The sequence below is a fragment of the Lepidochelys kempii genome, chromosome 14 (assembly GCF_965140285.1).
Source record: "Lepidochelys kempii isolate rLepKem1 chromosome 14, rLepKem1.hap1, whole genome shotgun sequence".
NCBI classification, from domain to species: domain Eukaryota; kingdom Metazoa; phylum Chordata; order Testudines; family Cheloniidae; genus Lepidochelys; species Lepidochelys kempii.
This window is the reverse complement of record NC_136393.1, coordinates 19,637,720-19,660,309: the sequence shown is the minus strand read 5'-3', so window position 1 is coordinate 19,660,309 and position 22,590 is coordinate 19,637,720. Positions and strand designations below refer to the sequence as shown.

The 22,590-nt window shown below is 41.0% G+C and overlaps 1 protein-coding gene across 7 annotated transcripts in view; it reads right to left on the bottom strand.

Moving 5' to 3' along the window:
* TBCD (tubulin folding cofactor D) overlaps positions 1–22,298 on the bottom strand; it is a 252,394-nt gene extending 230,096 nt beyond the window's left edge. For 4 of the 7 annotated variants that reach the window (XM_078848698.1, XM_073311984.2, XM_073311991.2 and 1 more), the window contains exons 1-8: positions 22,145–22,298; positions 21,241–21,459; positions 10,345–10,395; positions 10,025–10,122; positions 8,338–8,439; positions 4,574–4,720; positions 3,738–3,793; positions 740–872 (exon numbers count right to left, since the gene is read on the bottom strand). In XM_078848698.1, coding sequence (XP_078704824.1) covers positions 740–872; positions 3,738–3,793; positions 4,574–4,720; positions 8,338–8,439; positions 10,025–10,122; positions 10,345–10,395; positions 21,241–21,433 — 780 coding nt within the window. In that variant the 5' untranslated portion in view covers positions 21,434–21,459; positions 22,145–22,298. The other 3 variants (XM_073311989.2, XM_073311987.2, XM_073311988.2) reach the window with 3 other exon arrangements.
* Between the last annotated feature and the right edge of the window lie 292 nt (positions 22,299–22,590).

The window sequence follows — 22,590 nt, the reverse complement described above, 5'->3', positions numbered from 1 at the left end:
AATATACGATTCATAGGAGAAAAAATATTTTAGTCTTTAATGTCAATCTTGGAATAAACCCCTTCAATTTATGGGCTCTGTTAGTACTATTTAATGCAAGCAATGTCACTGGAGGAAGTAACAGCTGAAAAACAGACTAATGCAAAAATACTACATAACATGTGTTTTCTTTTTTGGATTATTCAAAGACAGTCTAAATAAAACAGCCTGTTAAAAATGGTTAGATCATTATTCCAGTTCAACAGAACACTGGGCAAAGCCTGTCACAAATCACTAGCAATTTTAGATATCCAATCTGAATGATCTTACAGGGGACACAGACTTTTGAAAATCCTGGGCTTTCCGTTTTGGACATTGTCAATTAATATCACTATTACGCCACTTTTTTAGCTTTTTGTACCAAACCAGAAATAAATGGCGAATCAGGAAATGACCACTTTGTATTCAAATGCATATTTTAAAAATTAGGATGGGTACCAACTTTTATATTCTATTTTATCTGCCAATGGCAAAAAAAAAAAAAAAAAGTGATTCCCCAATGATAGAACCTGCACTAAGGAAGTCACGTATTTAGAAGTGTTCTAATAGAAACCCAAATGATATATACAAACAAAATTCTGGACGTCTTAAAAATTTAACAGGAATGTATTTTAGTACCAGCAATAGCACATTGTGGAACAAAACACTATAAATGCATTAATTTACTTGGACGATCTTTTATGGTATCAACAGTGTTTACCAGGGCCTGAAGCATGCCATCCATTACAATAGTCCCTTCCATGGTCTGGAAGGAGGACTTAGATAATGTTGAAAGGGCCCAGTCCAGGAAGTCTGCCATTCTTTTTTGTTTGACATCAGGGCGGGTAATAAACCTGTCACAGAAAAACACATTGCAAGTTACCCATTCAGAGCAATCCAATTAGTAACTATTTTTCCTTGCTACCCAAACTGATTTCAGTTCCTAAAGGCAACAGTCAAATGGACATTTTCCAAGACATTTTTGGTATGAACATTCCAAATGTCAGATGTTTAACCCTACCATTTCCAAATGAAGTCCTAACCTATAGTATTTCATTTCAATGCACCATCCTGTAACTGGAATTAAGAAATTTATCAATTTAACTGTCGGGAACTACAAATTGTTAGATTTTTCAGGAATCCCCAAAAAAATGCTTTCCATTATTTTTCGTTTCAATTTTATGGGAAGCCACTGCACTCAAACAAAACAAAATGATCAACCTCTGCAAATTTGAAGAATTTGATCAAAAATTGTAAGATGCGTCACTACTGCTCAGTGTTAATTACCAGCAGTTTAGTCATGTTAGTCTTAGATATTGCAAGTAATATATCTGTATTTGTAGCACCTTTATTTGAGCATCTAAAAAACCTTTTATGATTTAATCCTCACCACATCCTGAGAGATATAGTAATATACCCATTTTACAGAGAAACAGACAGACTCAGAAAAGTCACAACAACTTCCCTAAGGCCACAAAGCAAAGTATCCACAGTCCCACAGACAAACGGATTCCAGGGGTCCTGGTTCCCTGATCTGTATACTAACCATGTGATCAAATTCCCTCCCAAGTAAAATGTAAGGCAAAGAGTCACTGGAATTTATCTCCAAAGGATAATTTTGCTAATGATACAACCTTACATTAAGAATCAATAGATCCAACTGTGTATCAAAATATATTCAGAATGTTCTCCAGTTCAATTATCTGGTATTTGTTATGAGTGCATATCCATATGCAAATTAGGTTTTAACTGAAAAGGTGGTGCGGGACTGACAACAAGGGGGCAGAATAGAACCCTGCACAGAAACACAGGGCTTCTTTGTGGTGTCATCCTGTTAGCAGGTGCTTGAAACTTACATTAATGTACTGTATTACTGGCGAGTCATATTGGACATTAGATTCAGTCCAACTATTAAACTACTCTCTTTTCATGAATAACTCATCTTTATGAATGCCTTATAGTAACTGAACTTACAGTCCAAAGGGGTGGATGGAATTTAAAAAAAAAATTTGGGGTGGGGGGGGGGCAAGGATTAAAAAAGATGCAGATTAGCTCTTTTGAAGAGCTATGTTTGTTTTTTTGGGAAGTGGCAGGGTGGGAGTGCACATTCAAAATTTACTAGAACAGGAGTCGACAACCTGAGGCTCCGGAGCCAGATGCGGATCTTTGGCTGCCCCCTGGTGGGCAGCCGTTTTTTGAGGGGGTACAAGGTGCAGGCTCTGGCCGGAAGGCGCTTACCACAGGCAGCTCCCAGTCGGCGGCACAGCAAGGCTCTGGCCCCATGCTGCTCCCAGCAGCGGCTGACTGCTGGCACATCTCTGCGCGCCCCTTCGGGGGGAGGGGGGCAGCAGATCTCCGTGCGCTGCCCGCACCCGCAAGCACTGCCCACACAGCTCCTATTGGCCAATTCCTGGCCAATTGGAGCTGTGAGGATGGTGTTGAGGGCAACGCACGGAGCCACCTCCCCCGCACAGCATGCAGAGACGTGCCAGCAGCCAGCCGCTTCCAGGAGCGGCATGAGGCCAGAGCCTTGCTGTGCTGCTGACTGGGAGCCGCCTGTGGCAAATGCCTCCCAGTCAGAGCCTGCACCCCGCACCCTCACCTACACCCCAACCCCCTGTCCCAGGTGAGAACCCCTTCATGCACACAAACTCCCTCCCAGAGCCCGCACCACCTCCTGCACTCCAGCCCCCTCCTGTTTATATTCAAATTCAAATGGCAGAAGTCGCATTACAAGTATTGGTGAGTAGTAATAACTTTAATTTGTTTAATTATAATTAGTTGATAAATTCTAACTCTACAAGTAGCTTTGCGTGTGATACGGCTCTCGAAATATTTTGGTCAAAGACAAAAACAAAAAAATGGCTCTTCTTCATTGAAAGGTTGCCAACCCCTGGACTAGAACAAGAAAACATGACAGGCTACTGTCAGTACCAAATATACATCCACTGGCTTATTAGAAAGACAAGGTAGGTGAGGTAATATCTTTTATTGGACCAACTTCTGTTGATGAGAGAGAAAAACTTTCAATCCTATAGCTCTGTGACAGAGAATTATTGTACCTTCCTTACAGGCCAGCTTATTTGGTGCTTGAACACGTGTTATGTAGGATAAGTGGTTAGGATGTTCCAACATCCTATGTCTAATTCTCACTTTAAGGCTTCTTTGACAGTAAAAAAAAAACAAAGAAAACAGCAGCACTACTTTTTGGGGGAGGGGAGAAGAAAGATGAGAAAAGTACTGTTACACAGAACAAAATTTAATGTTACTAGTCCATCTGCATGAATTTAGTGTTCCAAGAAGGTGCCAGATTAAAAGAACAGAAAACAGAAACCGTCTCATAATCCACATAATATACTATGTAACCAGCAGCCGTAGGGAATGATTTTCCACCCTTTCTGAATCCTATACTAAAGAGCACTCCTTACAGGCAAGAGAATGTAATTCAAATTTCATTTTCTTGGCAGTACTGATGAAGACTGCTAAAAGCATCAACTGTGATAGACACCTCTCCTCTCATACAGGAAGTTATTTCAGATAGGCCAAACAGCTGCCTTATGGCAATGACTTTTCGTCACCATATATTGGGGCTACATTCATACTAGTATTCCATGTACTACTACCAATACTGTAAGTCCACCCAGTACTGCCAATAGAAATCTTTTCAAGCTAAGAAATTAAAACACTTTCCATTTTGCCAAGATCAGCACAAGACTTACCTGGAAACCAGTACAGCAGCTGCATCTCGAGCCTTATCACTGACAACCAGGTAAGACTGAAGGTAAAAAGAAAATTAATTGTCAAAGCATTTGCAGAGACAGAGTTAGTAATAAAACTACACAACAGGTTTGAAAATACGTACTTCTTAATGTTTACTCTTATGAACATTAGACTGAGCCAATGAAAGAAAGAAGTTTAAACAACTTTCCATTTAGCAAGCCACATGCCAGAAATCAAAGTTCCCATGTCAATGTCTTTGAAAGTGGGATCATCTTTTCTATACTGTTGCATTAAAGCAATACAGACTAATGTCAATAACATCAGCTATTCATTTTTTGATGCTATTATAAAACCATCCTGAAGGGATTTGTAACTTAACCATTTCAATTTACATCAGGTTAAACTTTGTGGGAAAGTTTATCTACACAGATGCTACTTTTCAATCAAGCTGGCTGTAGCCTGTTGAGCACTTTTTCACGTCTATTTCATATATCATTGTTTGCTCTAGTCATAAACTTAGGACTGTAAATTGACTAACCTGGGTTTATAGCATGAAAACACTACCCATTTATTTCTGAAATCAATTAGTCTAACAAAATATGCATTTAAACTACATAGTCTTAAAATTAAATTGTCTACCAGTTTAGAAGAATGAAAAACTTAATTTCCTTCTTACATTAAAGAATGGAAAAAACTGTATGCAGGATTTGCAACTGTGGGCTAAACCCTTTCGTATTACATAAGCAAAATGAGGCCTCAAAATTAAGAGGTCAAAATGTATCACATATAATAAAATACAGTGACATCTTTGTGTACAAAACCAAGCAGCACTTACTTTTGCTACTTTGAGTATGCGATCCATTATTGGCATTCGAGTGTGTCCTTCTTCAGAAAGGATATTTCCATCAAGACGAGCCAAATCAAAAGGTATCAGACATGTCATGGAGAGCCACAACAAGAGCATGTAGCGAGTCTCCCACGTCTAGGAAAAAAATATAATAAAACAAACTTTGTTTGCTCCAAATACGCTGTTGGAGCAAAGACACAACCCATGCTCTCAGGAGCTTGCAACCTAACTATACAGGGAAAGCCATTCAGACATGAGATGCCCTAGAATACCGAAGGAGAGAGAAGTGTGGCAGCACCCCAATACTAAGAACTACTGTGACACTGAGCCAGAAGGGGTTAAGCAACTAACAGGATAAAATGACCCAAATTCAACCTTTAGAGACATATTAGTAGATAGAAAAGGAGTACTTGTGGCACCTTAGAGACTAACCAATTTATTTAGTCTCTAAGGTGCCACAAGTACTCCTTTTCTTTTTGCGAATACAGACTAACATGGCTGCTACTCTGAAACCTGTCATATTAGTAGATAATGATTGTAATTTTTTGTGCGTGTACATACATATTGTTAGATGTTGACAACGTAACCAGACAGTTCCTGTCTGTCACTATGTTCTATTGATTAAAAGATCAAAAGGGAATATTAACATTTTGATGAAGTTTGGGTGTAACAATATCATTGTCTTTATTTCTCTTTGAAGTCTGTAGTAAACTACCTGTAAATGGCTGGAGATGGGCAGTTGTCGTATGCTAATCAATGCAGCTAATTACCAGTGAAGAGGAAATAGGAAGTCTTACTTCAAAGCAACAATGCTTCACCCAAGGAATACCGGTTATCAAGAGGCTGCCAGAGAACTATAAAACGAACTCTAGGGCCCTGATCCTGTTATCTCAAATCTGCTTAAGCATTATCAAGGGAAGTTTCAGTCACAAGACTGAGGTCTCCGGCTCCAGTCTGGATCACCCTGATACTGGACTACAACCTATGGAACTAATTCTGAAAGAACTCTTCGCAACTCTAAAGCTCACCTAAGCTTTGACCTCAGAATGAAACTGACCTAAGAATTTTATTCCTGTCTGTATGTATAATGATCTTTTAACCTATACGCTCTCTTTTCTTTTTCAATTGTAGTTTCATTAATAGGAATTGGCTGTAAGCGTGTATTTGGGTAAGATCTGAAATATTCATTGACGTGGTAGGAAAAGTATCTGATCCTTTGGGACTGATAGAACTTTTCATATGATGAACAAGATTGTCAGTAATCCTCATATTTGACTTGGCTGTCTGGGTGGGAGCCCAAGACTGGGTTGCTTTAACAGAACTGTATTTCTAGCTTCTCAGTAACTAGTAAGGTATTGTAGAAGCTGTTTTGTTGCTGGTTTGGTGAATCTAAGTATTAGAATAACCACCAGTTTTTGGGATCATCTGCCCCATTCTTTGCAGTTTGCCCTGATTAAGCAATCTCAGGGTGGCCCCTCTGGGATCCCTGTCAAAGTTGTTATCAAGTTGAAATCTAGCAAATTTATAAAAATTAGTTTAAAAGTAGTGTCAGGTACCACACCTGTCCTGAGTGTCCCTGTAAAAATCACATGAATTAGCTATCGCCATTTTCCTGTTTGTTTGGGTCTTTTTAAAAAATCATCTCTCTCTATTCTTGTTGTGTGAAAGACCAACAAAAACAGTAGGGGAACTGATTATACAGGAGTAAAAATGAAATTTAATGTAGACATTGTCACGTGCCACAAAACTGAAGAGAAATGTGTTCTACTTTAATCTCTTACAGTATTTTTAGATGTTACTTGTAAGAACAGTAGACAAAACATTTTCAGACAAGAGTATGGTTTAAATTGATAATGTCTCTTTAAACACTAAAGGGCAATTCCTACATAATTGAAAATGAGTAACAAGAAGAGAAAACATCTGCAACCTTTTCATAACTTCTCATGTCTATGCTTCCCCAATATAATCACTTGAGAAATCAAGGTTTTACTGTGCAACCAAATTCATCCTTTATATACGTATTTCTATGATCTGGAAAGATACTTATTCACAGATTAAAGTGTTAAGAAGTATCTTTGAATAATTTAGTAGAAATTGCCAATTTTGAGAGAAAATATTTTCTTGTATTTTAAACAAAACATTGATATAATAAAAATCCCACATCTATGTTTGACCGCTTTACCATTGTGTGTTGGTCAATAACAACGGTATACTGTATCATAGCACAGGCAGGAACAATAAATATTATTAATAATTAGCAACTTGCTCATGTAAATTTTGAGCACCAATGCAATCCAATTCACTGTTTCATACTGATGAGCCTTGTTGCTTGAGTAGTATAAAGGAAGTATTTTTTTAAAAAAATTCAATCTCAATAAGACATTTGTATAGTTTTCCTCATTTATAGGTCAAACAGCACAAATTTGAACTTAATCACCACCTTTGGCAGGAATTCAAGAACTACAGTTCATACCATGTCATTTTGTTAGACAGAAAGAAAAAAAAAATAAGCAAACAGACTCTCCTGCCTAGAACATTCTCAGCAATCTCAAACATAGCATCAGCAGGCTACACGGCAAAATCATTTTTTGCCTTTTCATAACACAGTTTCAGAACTCAGTCTCCTGGATTTACTCCTCAGTGAAAAGACAAAAGATGCCAGCAAATAAATAGTTTAACGTTTTGGGTTTTTTCCAAGACTGGGCACTCAATAGTCGAAAAATGTAACTGATCTGTTTTGCCCAGATACGTTATGATTTTCCTCAGTGTCCCCAAAATATCATTTGTTTTCTGCCAGGGGGGCTCACACACTCCCGGACAAGAGTCCTTTCCACAGAGAAGTCTGCATCTCCTGTCCGAGAGCATGCAAGCCACTTGCACACACATGCAAAAAGGGACAGCTGCCGGTGAGCCTGGTGCCCGCTCCAGTGGGTGGGGTTGGGGGCGGTACAGCCACACAGGAAGAGCTGCCCGCCTGAGACACTGGCTCCTACAAGCAGCAGCGGCCTCCGACATGCTGCTGCTTTCGCCGCTGCAGTTCCAGGTAGAGCCCTGCAGCTCCGTGGATATCCGCTTTATATCTGCGGATATACATTTTGTATCCGCACAGGGCTTAAAACATACTCAGTTGATGCTGAGTTGTCTGGACAGGAATTAAGAGCTTACAATCTGACAGGACTGAACTATCCTGTCTTCTGTGATTTTATTTTCACAATTTTCCATCATTTCGATGTAACAAATTATAACTATAAACCCCCTTTATCTGGGATAGAAATTTTTTTTAATTGTTCCTTAATCCCTTGCCTATTTTCTCTCTGCCCCTTACTTAATTTTTTTTCAGTATTTAACCCTTTCCTATTTTCCCTTTAAATTTAGTTTAACCCTTGTCCATTATAGTTTATTTTAGCCCTTGCATCTTCTTTTGTTGGTGTTTACACCAATTTTACTAACACTCAAAACTCCCTACACACCTCCCTATTCCCAAAAATAAAAATGGAAAAATCCAACAGAGCATCTTTTAGTAAGACCACATTTTTCCTCTGAAAAGGATACTTCAGAATGTTAAATCTAGCTATCCAGTTTGACATTTCTAAGTGTTTCATGATACATAGTGACATATAAATATATACTTTTATATCCAGTTTAAGAATAATTGCATCAAGCTATGTTGCTCCATTTTCATTTCTGCACAATACTTTCTTTGGCTTTTTTTCTTTTAAAACAAACAAAAGGGGGGGAGGGGGGAATCTCACCTCATAGTCCTTAGGATTCTGATCTGCAAACATATCCAAGACAGGCTGTAGATCAGCTACTTCATGAGGAAACAGTCGGAGGAAAATTTTATACCCTCGTACCTACCAAAGAAACAACTTAATAAAACATGTCCAAGGAAAATAATAAAAAGACGACTTTTGGAAGCATCTTACATATGATGTTCAGTAGGTACAGTAGTGATATGAATTAACTTTCAAATAAATTGGTAATATCTTAAAATACTACATATCACAAACTCTACTAACTAAAGCTGTTACTGGGTGACAAGTTGACAGATATCCTGTCTTTTGATTTTTCACCAAGTAATTTAGAGTCAGTGGCAGAATTTAACAAAACCATGTAATTGTGAGATCCACGACATTTTTCCATCATCCCTTCTTTTGCTCGACTTTTATGGCAAAATTTCTTCTCCACTCCACCCCTCCCAACCAGAACTATGACCATACCATTACCGCCCCTCCGCTAATAAGACAGCAGGCAAACTGAAGAGATGAGCAGTCAGAACACCACCTACATGATACCATCCACTGAGTGGGTGTCTCAAGGTCGCTCTTAAATTCAAGTAATGGAGAGACATGCCACTGCCATACAAAATGGACACCATTCTAGAGTCTCCAAATTCTAGCCCCACTGAAGTCAAAGGTGAACTCCAAATGACTAGGATTTGGCCCCGACTACTTCAGCATTAACTTAGTCTGCAACCCTACTAGTGGGAAAATCATATGAATTACTACTTTGAGCTTCATGAGCAACTAACACTTTTGCTGAACAAAGGTTTTATATTTTGTCTTCTCTGATTTTAAGATCTTGTACTGCAATGATTCAACACTGAGAGGTGATAGGTCACATGGTACCAACTTGTTGTTTCCAACTGCTTCTACAGTTATCCAGCATCATCTGTGCAAAGAAGGGCCCGTAAAAACAGGCAAATCAGCAGGAAATGGGAAGGAAGAGTCTACTTAGTCCCCTGCACTAGGGACCACAGCTATGTAAGAGGAGGAAGAGAGGAAACAAAATTCACATGCTGGGATCAGATTCACCAGTGTGACTAGAATGTCTGTGAGAGAAGGGCCCAAGTAGCAGAGAAACATATGCAGAGAAAGAAGAGGAGGGGAATGCAGCAAAAAGCATGAGCAAGGGTGGAGATGGAAAAAAGAGAAAACAGAACAGATGGGAACAAGAGATAAAAATGAAGAACACAAGCACACAGTATATGTATCTTTTTTCAAAAAGAGACTAAACACTTATCACATTTAAAAGACAGCTAAACATATCTAAATACTTTGCATGCAGAGAACTGCTGCTGCAGCAGCCATAGATACATTATGGGACTGCAAATGGGGGAAGTGAGCCTCATGGCCACAAATGGGAGGGGAGGTGCCCATAAGATAATCACTCTTTATTAAGCTGTGATCGACACTATGAAAAAAAAAAATATATATATATGGGTGAATACCTTCTAGGATCTTTTAAAATCTATTTTAACATGTCCTAAAATACAACAGTGTAAGTCAGAAAACTACATTGTGTTATTTTTCATTCAAAACTCAACTGCAATATTTTGAAATATAAAGTCACTCCAAATATTCTAAGAAAGTAAGTAATTCTTAACCAACAAATAAGTTGATGAAAGTTTCTACATTATTAAAAAAAACTCATTTATACCTTTGTAATGATGTAAAGAAATTTAAAAGCCAGATGTACTAGTGGAGAAGGAGACTTGTTATCCCGCACCACATCCAGCAATAAATGCATCATCCACTCTAGAGAAGGAGGAAGGGTGGGGGAGAAAACAAAACACAGGAAGCATTCGAATTAGCTTGCATGTTTCTAATCACAAAAAGTTAGGCAGTGGGTGTATAACAGTACATTGCACACTGTTTAACACCAGCCACAGCAGGCTTACAAGGCAAACATGAATCATTTCAGTTTAGCAGCTTGTGTCAAAAAATATTCACAAAAAAACAAAGAGATGATGTTCCTACCTAGGTGTGAATCCAACAAGTGAGGTTGTTCCTGGTACTTGTCCATTATAACTGAAAAAAAGAGATTTAAATTATTCAAGTGAGATGTCCTTAATTAGGCTAAATCTACACTATGAGGTAGGGGTGTGACGTCCACCTCACGAAAACACCTATATAAATACCAGGGTAGCCGCAGTAGCATGGATAGTGGAGGCACAGCTTAGTTGCGCTGAGCACAAACCTGCCTGAACCCCTGGGATACGTACTCAGCGCCTGCCTGTGCTGCTATGTGTACGTGAGCTGGGAATCATATCCTTAGCTCGTAGTGTAGACATATCTTTAGAGTGCAGAAAGTGTTAACTTTATTTAAATATACTCCCTGCTACAAAACTTCATACTAAAGTGTTTCCACCTTAATGGCTAAATGCTGACACTGCCCTCTACTGCGTATCAGAGTACCAAAGAGTGCAAAATTCTCAGAGAGGTTACCAGTATCATGCATCCTGTCCATTAATGTAGTATGAGGTTCGTAGTAAAGACAACCACAGACCCATGCAGTTCCCTCTAGGCCTCTTCCACATTGCTAAAGGAAAAACCTATAAGCATAGAGATGAAGAGATGTGAGTGAGGTCACTATTATACCTCCCCACCCCGTGTGCTGCTGTCCTCAACTTGCTGATCTCACTATAGTTCTCCATTCCCAAGATCAAGCAGTCAGCCATATATTTCTAATAGAGCACTGCAAATGAAGGACACCATTATACTGAGTGTGCACTGTAGCTGCTGCAAGTAGAACAGCCCTATCCTGCACCCCAATAGCTCAGACTTATTCCCCTTTCACCCCTCCCATTGCTCGTCCCCTTGACAGACTCCTTTTCCCACTTATCTTCAAGGCTATTGCATTCTACTCGGTCCTTCACCATCAACAGCTGCTGATTCCAGCTGAAAATCCTCATACACAGACTTCTAGAGTCCAAGCAGGGTAGGAAAAAGGTTGCTGGAGCCACTATCATGCAGATCCAACAGCAACCAATGGATCACATACGAGAGGCTACTCCAGTGCTCGGGAAGTGGACACAAGAAAGCAGCCATGGAGCAGCTCCACCATGTCTTCTCTCCAGGCTGGAGAAACTCTTCAGCATACAGCTCAGCTACTCTGGCTATGCGTGCAAGCCAGGATGTGGGCTTTGTGCAGTTCACACCTCTACTATTTCAAGCTGCCTGCCTGATGGCAGACTTCAGAAGACAATACTGCATTGTTTCACATTTGGAAGGCAAAACTGGATCATCTCAGCAATAATGAACCATGCTGAGACGGAGATGTGTAACATATAATATTACTATATGACATAGCTGCCAGGGAAATCAAGTTATAGCCTAAATCAGTGCTGCTCAAGCTATCTGATATGTGGGACCAGCAATTTTTTTCCCCCCCAATGTGAGCGCAGACCGGCAGCCGATGACTCACAGACTCCGCAGACCACCACTTTGAGTAGCACTGGCCTAAACGATGTTGTTTTTCCCCCCTCACTACACTCTAATATATCGTTTCTTCTTTTGGCTGTTTCCTTCTCACCCCATCAGGTTATTCTTCTATCTCTCTTAGGAAAAATGTACTCTTTTGTCCTTTAAAACCAAAATAATATCCTTCTAACCCTTTCTTTTTTCTGCAAACCATTCTGCTCTTTATTCATTTGCTCCTCCCCTTGTGTTTTTAACTCTCTTCACCATACCAATTGTTAGGACCTAGATGCAATGCAAGTTTAACAACATTGTACTAAAAATACCACTAGATGGCACTGTGGAACCAACTTAAACCAATCCACTAATATTGTTATTTTCACGCCTATAACTCCACTGATATGGTAACACAATGCTTATCTATTAGCAACAATCACAATTCTGCAGTTCTTACAAAGGCCAATATCCTATTGAAGTCAACGGTAGCTTGAGATCTCCTGTCAACTTAATTACTCCAGTCTCCATGAGCAGCAGTAGCCATGTCAATGGGAGAAGCTCTCCTGCCGACATAGCACAGTCCACACCAGCACTTAGGTCAGTGTAACTTGCATCACTTGGAGGGGTGGGGGCAGACACGACTTATTCACACCCATGAGCAACATAAGTTATACTATAGACAGTGGTAGCGTGTACAGAGTCTCAGTACCCTGACAAATTGCATGCCCATGATGCTATCCAGCAACTTGAAACAAGCCCTAAAATCATGTTAGAAAGAGTGAACTGGAAAAATAGTTTTTTTCCATGCTATAATTTCACTCTTTAGTGTTCAACAAATTAAACTGGTACCACTGGATAGATCTTCATAGGAATTCCCACACCAGATTAGACTAGTAGCCCATGGAGTCCAGTACCCCGCTTCTGACAATGCCCAGCACCAGATACTTTAGAGCAGTGGTTCTCAACCAGGGGCACACGTACTTCTGGGGCTACAAAGAGGTCTTCCATGGGGTACATCAACTAATCTAGACATTTGCCTAGTCTGACTACAGGCTACGTAAAAACCACTAGTGAAGTCAGTACAAACTAAAACATCATACAGACAATGACTTGTTTATACTGCTCCATATACTATACACTGAAATTTAAGTACAAAATTAATATTTCAATTAATTTATTTTACAGTTATATGGTAAAAATGAGGAAATAAGCAATTTTTCAGCAATAGTATGCTATGACACTTTGGTATTTTTATGCCTGATTTTGTAAGCAAGTAGTTTTTAAGTGAGGTGAAACTTGCAGGTATGCAAGACAAACCAGATTCCTGAAAGGGGTATAGTAGTCTGGGAAGGTTGAGAGCCCCTGCTCTAGAGGACAGTGTCAAAAAGCCCTATAATGGACAATTATGGAATATTCTGCCCACAGATTAAGTTTCTTCCTATCATTAGGCAGTTATTGGTTGGTTTATGCCCCGAAGCACAAAGGTTTAGATCCCGCATAATGTTTTTCCTACCTAATGTAACTGTAGAAAATTCTCATTTTACACACAAAGTGTCTAATCAGTTTTTTAAATCTGCTGAATTCTTGGATTCAGTGATACCTTTTGACAGTAAGTTCCACAGGTTATGCATTGTGTAAAAAAGATATTTCTTTTTATCAGTCTTACATGTGTTACCTTTCAGATTCACAGGACAACCACTTGTTCTTGTAGTATGTTTTCTGACTGCCAAAGGACACTGAAGAGAGATTTTCAGTGTGCTGTACACAATGATGACCAAGTCTTTTTCCTGAGCATCTACAGTTAATTTAGAACCGAGCAAGCATCCATGAGTTGTTCTAGTAATTCCTTCCAAAGTGCATTACCTTTTATTTGTCAGTGCTGAATTTTATCAAGTAGACCCACCGATTCTTTTGCAGGCTTCCTACTTCTGAAATACTTCGGGAATCTTCTGGGTTTTTTTACAACTTTAGCTACTGGCTCTTCAAAATCCATTTTGGTCCTTTAATTTCCCTCATATACCGCATGCTGTACAGTATGTTCCTACCTGTGGGCTTCACCTGGATCAGATTTCCAAGTTTTAAAGGATTTGTTTGGCTTGAATAGCTTCTCAGACCTTCCCATTTAGCCACACTGATTTACTACTTGCCTGCCTGGTTCCTGTTTTGTTCAGCAACATGCATACCTTCTGAGGCTCTTCTTGGTTTGGTTTTGTTTTTTAAGTAGCATCCATGTCATCTCAAAGATTTTACTTTTTTTACTTTTAACTTCAGGGCCTTTTTGACTAGTCTGCATTTTACCAAAGTCTCCCTTTCTAAAGTTTAGTGTTACTTTATCCCTTTTAATGGATGAAAAACTGGCTTTAGTTTGATATAGTTATCAGTCTTTGAATATCACAAATTAAACAGGCATGGCAGACTTTTTGTAAACTCTTGAAATACACAGCTAAGTAATATTTCACTAAAAGAAAAGGAGTAGTACTTGTGACACCTTAGAGACTAACCAATTTATTTGAGCATCAGCTTTCATGAGCTACAGCTCACTTCACCGGATACATTCAGTGGAAAATACAGTGGGGAGATTTATATACACAGAGAACATGAAACAATGGGTGTTATCATGCACACTGTAAGGAGAAAAGGAGTACTTGTGGCACCTTAGAGACTAACCAATTTATCTGAGCATAAGCTTTCATGAGCTACAGCTCACTTCATCGGATGCATACTGTGGAAAATACAGAAGATGTTTGTTTTTATACACACAAATCATGAAAAAATGGGTGTTTATCACTACAAAAGGTTTTCTCTCCCCCCACCCCACTCTCCTGCTGGTAATACCTTATGTAATGTGTATGATAATCAAGGTGGGCCATTTCCAGCACAAATTCAGGGTTTAACAAGAACATGGGGGGGGAGGGGGTGTGTTAGGAAAACAAGGGGAAATAGGTTACCTTGCATAATGACTTAGACACTCCCAGTCTCTATTCAAGCCTAAGTTAATTGTATCCAATTTGCAAATGAATTCCAATTCAGCAGTCTCTCACTGGAGTCTGGATTTGAAGTTTTTCCGTTGTAATATCGCAACTTTCATGTCTGTAATCGCATGACCAGAGAGATTGACTTCAAATCCAGACTCCAGTGACCTAGAATCCTATTTTTGACGTCTGTGACTCAAGGAATATTTCCAACACACCTCTGAACAACATACTAATCCACAGAGACCTTCCTACCAACGCTACAAAAAGGATTCTGAGTGGACTCCTCCTGAAGGTCAAAACAACAGACTGGACTCGAGGATAACAGACTGGACTTCTGCATAGAATGCTTCCACCGACGTGCACGGGCTGAAATTGTGGAAAAGCAGCATCACTTGCCCCATAACCTCAGCCACACAGAACACAATGCCATCCACTGCCTCAGAAACAACTCTCACATCATAATCAAAAAGGCTGACAAAGGAGGTGCTGTTGTCACCATGAATAGGTTAGAATACAAACAAGAGGCTGCGAAGCACCACTTTCTACAAGCCATTACCCTCTGATCCCACTGAGGGTTACCAAAAGAAACTACACCATTTGCTCAAGAATCTCCCTGAAAAAGCACAAGAACAAATCCGCACAGACACACCCCTGGAACCCCGACCTGGGGTATTCTATCTGCTACCCAAGATCCATAAACCTGGAAATCCTGGATGCCCCATCATCTCAGGCATTGGCACCCTGACAGCAGGATTGTCTGGCTATGTAGACTCCCTCCTCAGCCCTATGTTACCAGCACTCCCAGCTATCTTCGAGACACCACTGACTTCCTGAGGAAACTACAATCCATCGGTGATCTTCCTGAAAACACCATCCTGGCCACTATGGATGTAGAAGCCCTCTACACCAACATTCCACTCAAAGATGGACTACAAGCCATCAGGAACAGTATCCCCAATAATGTCACAGCAAACCTGGTGGCTGAACTTTGTGACTTTGTCCTCACCCATAACTATTTCACATTTGGGGACAATGTATACCTTCAAACCAGACACTATGGTGCTAATAAGCGACCGTCATATAAACACCACCCTATACCAGAAACCTACTGATTGCTATTCCTACCTACATGCCTCCAGCTTTCACCCTGACCACACCACATGATCCATTGTCTACAGCCAAGCTCTACGATACAACCGCATTTGCTCCAACCCCTCAGACAGAGACAAACACCTACAAGATCTCTATCAAGCATTCTTACAATTACAATACCCACTTGCTGAAGTGAAGAAACAGATTGATAGAGCCAGAAGAGTACCCAGAAGTCACCTACTACAGGACAGGCCCAACAAAGAAAATTACAGAACGCCACTAGCCGTCACCTTCAGCCCCCAACTAAAACCCCTCCAACGCATTATTAAGGATCTACAACCTATCCTGAAGGTTGGGTTAGGGTTACTATGCATACATACATAGCACCTACCCAACACTCTCACAGATCTTGGGAGACAGGCCAGTCCTTGCTTACAGACAGCCCCTCACCCTGAAGCAAATACTCAACAGCAACCACACACCACACAACAGAACCACTAACCCAGGAACCTATCCTTGCAACAAAGCCCGTTGCCAGCTGTGTCCACATATCTATTCAGGGGACACCATCATAGGGCCTAGTCACATCAGTCACACTATCAGAGGCTTGTTCACCTGCACATCCACCAATGTGATATATGCCATTATGTGCCAGCAATGCCCCTCTGCCATGTACATTGGTCAAACTGGACAGTCTCCATGTAAAAAAATAAATGGACACAAATCAGATGTCAAGAATTATAACATCCATAAACCAGTCGGAGAACACTTCAATCTCTCTGGTAACTCGATTACAGACCTAAAAGTCGCAATATTACAACAAAAAGACTTCAAAAACAGACTCCAACGAGAGACTGCTGAATTGGAATTAATTTGCAAATTGGATACAACTAACTTAGGCTTGAATAGAGACCAGGAATGGTTGAGTCATTATAAAAAGTAACCTATTTCCCCTTGTTTATTCCTTCCCCCCACCACTATTCCTCAGACTTTCTTGTTAAACCCTGGATTTGTACTGGAAATGGTCCACCTTGATTATCACTACAAAAGGTTCTCCTCCCCCCCCGCCCCCCCAACTCCTGCTGGTATTAGCTCATCTTAAGTGATCACTCTCCTTACAGTGTGTATGATAACACCCATTGTTTCATGTTCTCTGTGTATACAAATCTCCCCACTGTATTTTCCACTGAATGCATCCGATGAAGTGAACTGTTCACGAAATCTTATGCTCATATAAATTGGTTAGTCTCTAAGGTGCCACAAGTACTCCTTTTCTTTTTGCGAACACAGACTAACATGGCTGCTACTCTGAAACCTTCCATGGAATGTATGTTCAATAGTAATTATGTCAAAACAACATATAGGGCCCTCCTTAGGCATATGCTACATACGCAGCTGCATAGAGCACCTGAAAATTTGGGGTACCACTGGGTCTTAGTGTCCACCCTCTTGGCTTTCCTATCCCTGTTCTGACCCTTCCTGCAGACTCCCACAGCTGGCTGCTGCAGCCTGGTGAGTCTTCCTCTGGAGGGGATCTAGTACTTAAAAGTGAAAAAGCCTTCCAGCCTGCCAGACCTATTAGCACAACACTGAAACTATTAAAGAGCCACTCAAAGGGTAATAAGAAAAGGAGTACTTGTGGCACCTTAGAGACTAACCAATTTATTTGAGTATGAGCTTTCGTGAGCTACAGCTCACTTCATCAGATGCATACTGTGGAAACTGCAGAAGACATTATATACACAGAGACCATGAAACAATACCTCCTCCCACCCCACTCTCCTGCTGGTAATAGCTTATCTAAAGTGATCATCAAGGTGGGCCATTTCCAGCACAAATCCAGGTTTTCTCACCCTCCACCCCCCCATACACAAACTCACTCTCCTGCTGGTAATAGCCCATCCAAAGTGACCACTCTCCTTACAATGTGCATGATAATCAAGGTGGGCCATTTCCAGCATAAATGTGAGTGAGTTTGTGTGTCGGGGGGCGGAGGGTGAGAAAACCTGGATTTGTGCTGGAAATGGCCCACCTTGATGATCACTTTAGATAAGCTATTACCAGCAGGAGAGTGGGGTGGGAGGAGGTATTGTTTCATGGTCTCTGTGTATATAATGTCTTCTGCAGTTTCCACAGTATGCATCCGATGAAGTGAGCTGTAGCTCATGAAAGCTCATGCTCAAATAAATTGGTTAGTCTCTAAGGTGCCACAAGTACTCCTTTTCTTTTTGCGAGTACAGACTAACACGGCTGTTACTCTGAAACCTGTCAAAGGGTAATGAAGCCATTTACCAGGCACTTGCCAAACCCCAGGTATATACTGTCAGTTTCTGACAAAAACAGTTGCACATTACTGTAACATTTACTCAGAACATGTTAGTCTACAGGACCTTAGTTTAAAATTTGCTTTAAAAATATTTCATTAGTGAGTTGGTGAAGATTATAAAATCACATCTCTAAAAAATCCTTGCATAGATTTTTAGATGCACAATCGTCTTTAGCCTTAAATGCTTGAATCTTCAGACATATCGTTTTTTAAATAAATCCTTCAAAAGACCACCCTTATCCAAAATACACATTTTAATTACTAAAAAAAAAACAAACAAAAAAAAACACTTGCTTCTAAAGTCTTCCTGTCCATCTCTTTCTCCCTTCACCCCACACTGAAGAGAGCCCTTAAAGGGAAAACACCCCTTTCCTTCCAGATAGCTGGACAAAGAGTTTCCCTTTCTTTACTTCTGACTATCTGATAAACTAGTTTTAAGAGAACCCTCCAGCAAAATCAGTACCTTAGTAAGATATAAAATCCTTTGTTACGCCTAAAATCTTTGGAAACATTTTTTAAAGTTGGTGAAATTTCATAAACATGTCTATTGTTATGGAGATCACACAAACTAATTTAGTGTTCCCTTTTTCTAAAACCAATGAACATTGTTATGAACACACTAAACTTCTGTGACTGATTTAAAATAACGTCTTTGTTTCAGTGAGTTAAATACGTAGAAATCTGGAATGATTACTTTATGAAGGCTTAAGAGTACATTTAAAATATAAAATCAGCTTAGAAATACTGATTAAGAAAATGTAAAACAGAGAAGAGCTGCATCATGTATTCCATAATATTTAATGTTGTATTCAGCAAGACAGCTGACTCACCCTTACTACAAAGTTTTTGCAAATAAAACTGACAAACTTCAGGGCATATCAAAAAATCTGTGACTGATTTTTTATTCCCAATAAGTGCTTTTAATTAGGTATCTTCTGCATGTCCATTCTGTGTGACAGAGAGGGTACGGGGTCTCTGGGGGGAACTGTGACTCACCGCCACCGTGAGGCAGGACGGGCATCTTGCTATCCTTTGCTGCCTCATCCCTCCCCGCCCCCCCTCAGGCTGTGAGCCTGGGCTGCCATCGGGCATAGGGGCACCAGTTTAATAATACTGCATAGGACCCCATAAATCCTAAGGACGGCCCTGACAACATACAACCTCTGGAATAATATTTTAAAAAGCCAAAAATATAATGTTTTCTTGACTGTATCTAAATAATTGCTGGAGAAAATAAGTCACTTCTTCACTATTTCCATATTTGTACAGAGCTGAATGTGTGTCATGACAATCTGGCCCAGCCAATTGATATCTCCATCATGTATCTTTATTGTAGGTATCACCTTTGGTAACTGTCACTGCTCTGTGATACTTCTCTTAATTTCATCACAGTAGCTGCCTAATAAACTCTATACGCCTACATGACCTTCTATACAAGGATCTCAAACCATCTCACATATAATAGTGATTTAATTTACACAATACCCCATGACATATTTAAATATTAGTCATATTTTACACATAGGGAAATACACACAAGACCTAAGGCCCAAGTTTTCAGAAAGCATCCACTAATTCTGGGGTGTCTAGTTTGAGACACAGTTCTTATTTTCAGAATTGCTGAGCACCTACAATTCCTGTTAACTTCAATGGAAGTTGCAAATGATCAGCAACTCTTATTTACTTTCTCCACATCTTTCATGACTTTATAGACCTCAATAATATCCTCCCTTAGTCGTCTCTTTTCCAAGCTGAAAAGTTCCAGTCTTATTAATCTCTCCTCATATGGAAGCCATTCCATACCCCTAATCATGTTTGTTCCCCTTTTCTGAACCTTTTCCAACTCCAATATATCTTTTCTGAGATGGTGTGATCACATCTGCATGCAGTATTCAAGATTTGGGAGTACCATGGATAGAGGCAATATGATATTTCTAAAGGCTCTTTTCTAAAGCATATTTTTCCTTCTGCTTAACACAACGATGAACTCTTACTTCCATGTTCTTTCCACTCTGATGTTCTATTCCATGCTCATCGTTTTATCCATCTTTATATCCTCTATGCACTGAATTCCCTCCCACACCCCTGATACCAGGGCAACCCTTTCCTCAAATCCCTCCAAGAGACCTACTTTTGTTAGCAATCAGACCCCAAAACAAATGAACAGAATTTAAAGTTTGAGGAAAGTTACCTAACCAACTCCTTCTTCAGGGCCTCACACTATCTACTTTCTATGCCCCTCCTAGACTAAGCTTTTCATAGCACTTGTCAATTGTCTTGTACAGTCACAAGCATGCTGTCAGTACTTGGAAACAAGAATAATCCAATCATGAGACAACTCAGTCAGACAAGTGGCTAAAGTGGGATCAGAACTCACATCTTCCAACTCCAAGACCTGTGCTTTAACAGCTAGATGGCAACGCTTCATTTCATGAAACCAATAATCAAACAGCAGTATTACAAGGAGAGGAACTAACTAAAAAGGTCCCCTTCCTGCTTACGTTGATTTCAGTGGGACTAGGACCAAGTCCAAGGATAGATAATTCACCCTTAAAGTCAATTATTAAAAATATATATCTAAACCTACTGCTTGTTCATTCTGGAATGGTTTCCTTGATACACTGAAAGAAAAGGAGTACTTGTGGCACCTTAGAGACTAACCAATTTATTTGAGCATGAGCTTTCGTGAGCTACAGCTGTAGCTCACGAAAGCTCATGCTCAAATAAATTGGTTAGTCTCTAAGGTGCCACAAGTACTCCTTTTCTTTTTGCGAATACAGACTAACACGGCTGTTACTCTGAAACTTGATACACTGAGAGGATCTTGTGCTATATGACTGTTCAGACAGCCAAGAGAGCACTGACTCCCATTATCATGACTAATAAGCTTGGTACATCTATCTGGAAGGTAAAGTGAATAAATAATAAAACTAATCTTCCTCTGAATAATTGTAAGAGCAAGAATTGGTGTAAAAACATTTGTTTACACTGTCCTATGAGGTTATTTCAACCAACATGAAAATATACTCCCTATAGGTTGTACATCTTCAAACCAAGAAAACTTACCTATGAATTTTTCAATTGTCACCTCTCGTGTTCCCAGGTCCTCATATATTCCTTTCAGGCTGTTAATTAACCCTCTGATTTCCTGACTCTCTGCAAAACTCTCCAATATATTTCCCCTGGCAATGACATCTGGCTCCTGGCATCCTCCTTCCTCTTGTTCAGAGCCATCCCCGTTCATCTCACTCAAAGCCATTTCCAAAGAGAGCAGCCAATTCTTCCCTGGTAACATAAGAGCAAATAATCATTTACAATTTAATTAAACCCACATCCAGCAGGGTGATATAAAAGAGGGGCTGCCACCACCCCAGACCCAACATCCCACGGGGGGAGTGGGCAGGACTGAAGGAGGGGTCACCATCCCCTGAGACCCAACATCCCATGCCAAGGGGTGGGTGGGACTGAAAGAGGAGCCACTACTCAGGGGTGCTGGAACAATCTGGTGCAGAGAACCACTGCACCAAATTGTAAACACTGGATATAAGCCAGGGGTGTGGCAGCACCCCTAGACCAGCATCCCACAGCTGGGGAAGGAGGTTTGAAAGAGCCGCCGTCCGCCCCAGGGGCCGTTTTTCCCCTGGCTGACTCCCGCTCCATCTTACACCAGGAGCCACGCCCACGCTGCAGGTCACTCTCTCGTGGGCTCCTCCTCCCCGCAGCCCCAACACGCGGGATGCGGCTGCTCCGCTGCCCTACCCCATCCCGCCGTGTCCCGAACTCCCACGGCTCGCCCCGCAGGGCTGGGAATCACTACCGGAGCGAGAGCTCCATCTCCCGCTACCCCATTCCCCGGGGACCCCTCACGCCCCCATACGCGGAGCTGCTGCACCCGGAGCCACGGGCGGGGCTTCCCGTCCCCGTTGGCTGGGGCAGTCCAGAGCCAGGGGCCCAGGAGCTGCCACGTTACCCTAGCAACCGCTGCTCCGCTACCAGGGGCCTCTCAGCGGACAGAATCCTCCTCTCCCGTGCTCAGCCCTGGCCGACCTGCCTCCCGGCTACGGGGCGCCGCGCGGAACAGAAGAACGCAGCTACGGCTCAGTTCCTGAACGCGGCCACTCCTCTCCGTGCTGCGGCAGCTGAGAGGGCGGGGAGTAGGCGGGCCTTGCAGAGACCCAGCTCCATGAGCTCCACTCACAAGCATGGAGGGGGTGGGGTTGTGGGAACAGCCTGTCTCAGACCAACAGGGGCTTGCCAGACAAAAGCAGTGTGGGGCGGCCTTAAATGTCTCCTCACGCTGTGAGCTTTCCTTTGTATCACAGTTCCAGGGCCTGAAACGTTGGTGACTTTGGGGGAGCTAGCAGCTACTCCACTGTCCCCCCTTAGCTATGTAATCCTCACACTGGCTCTGTGTGC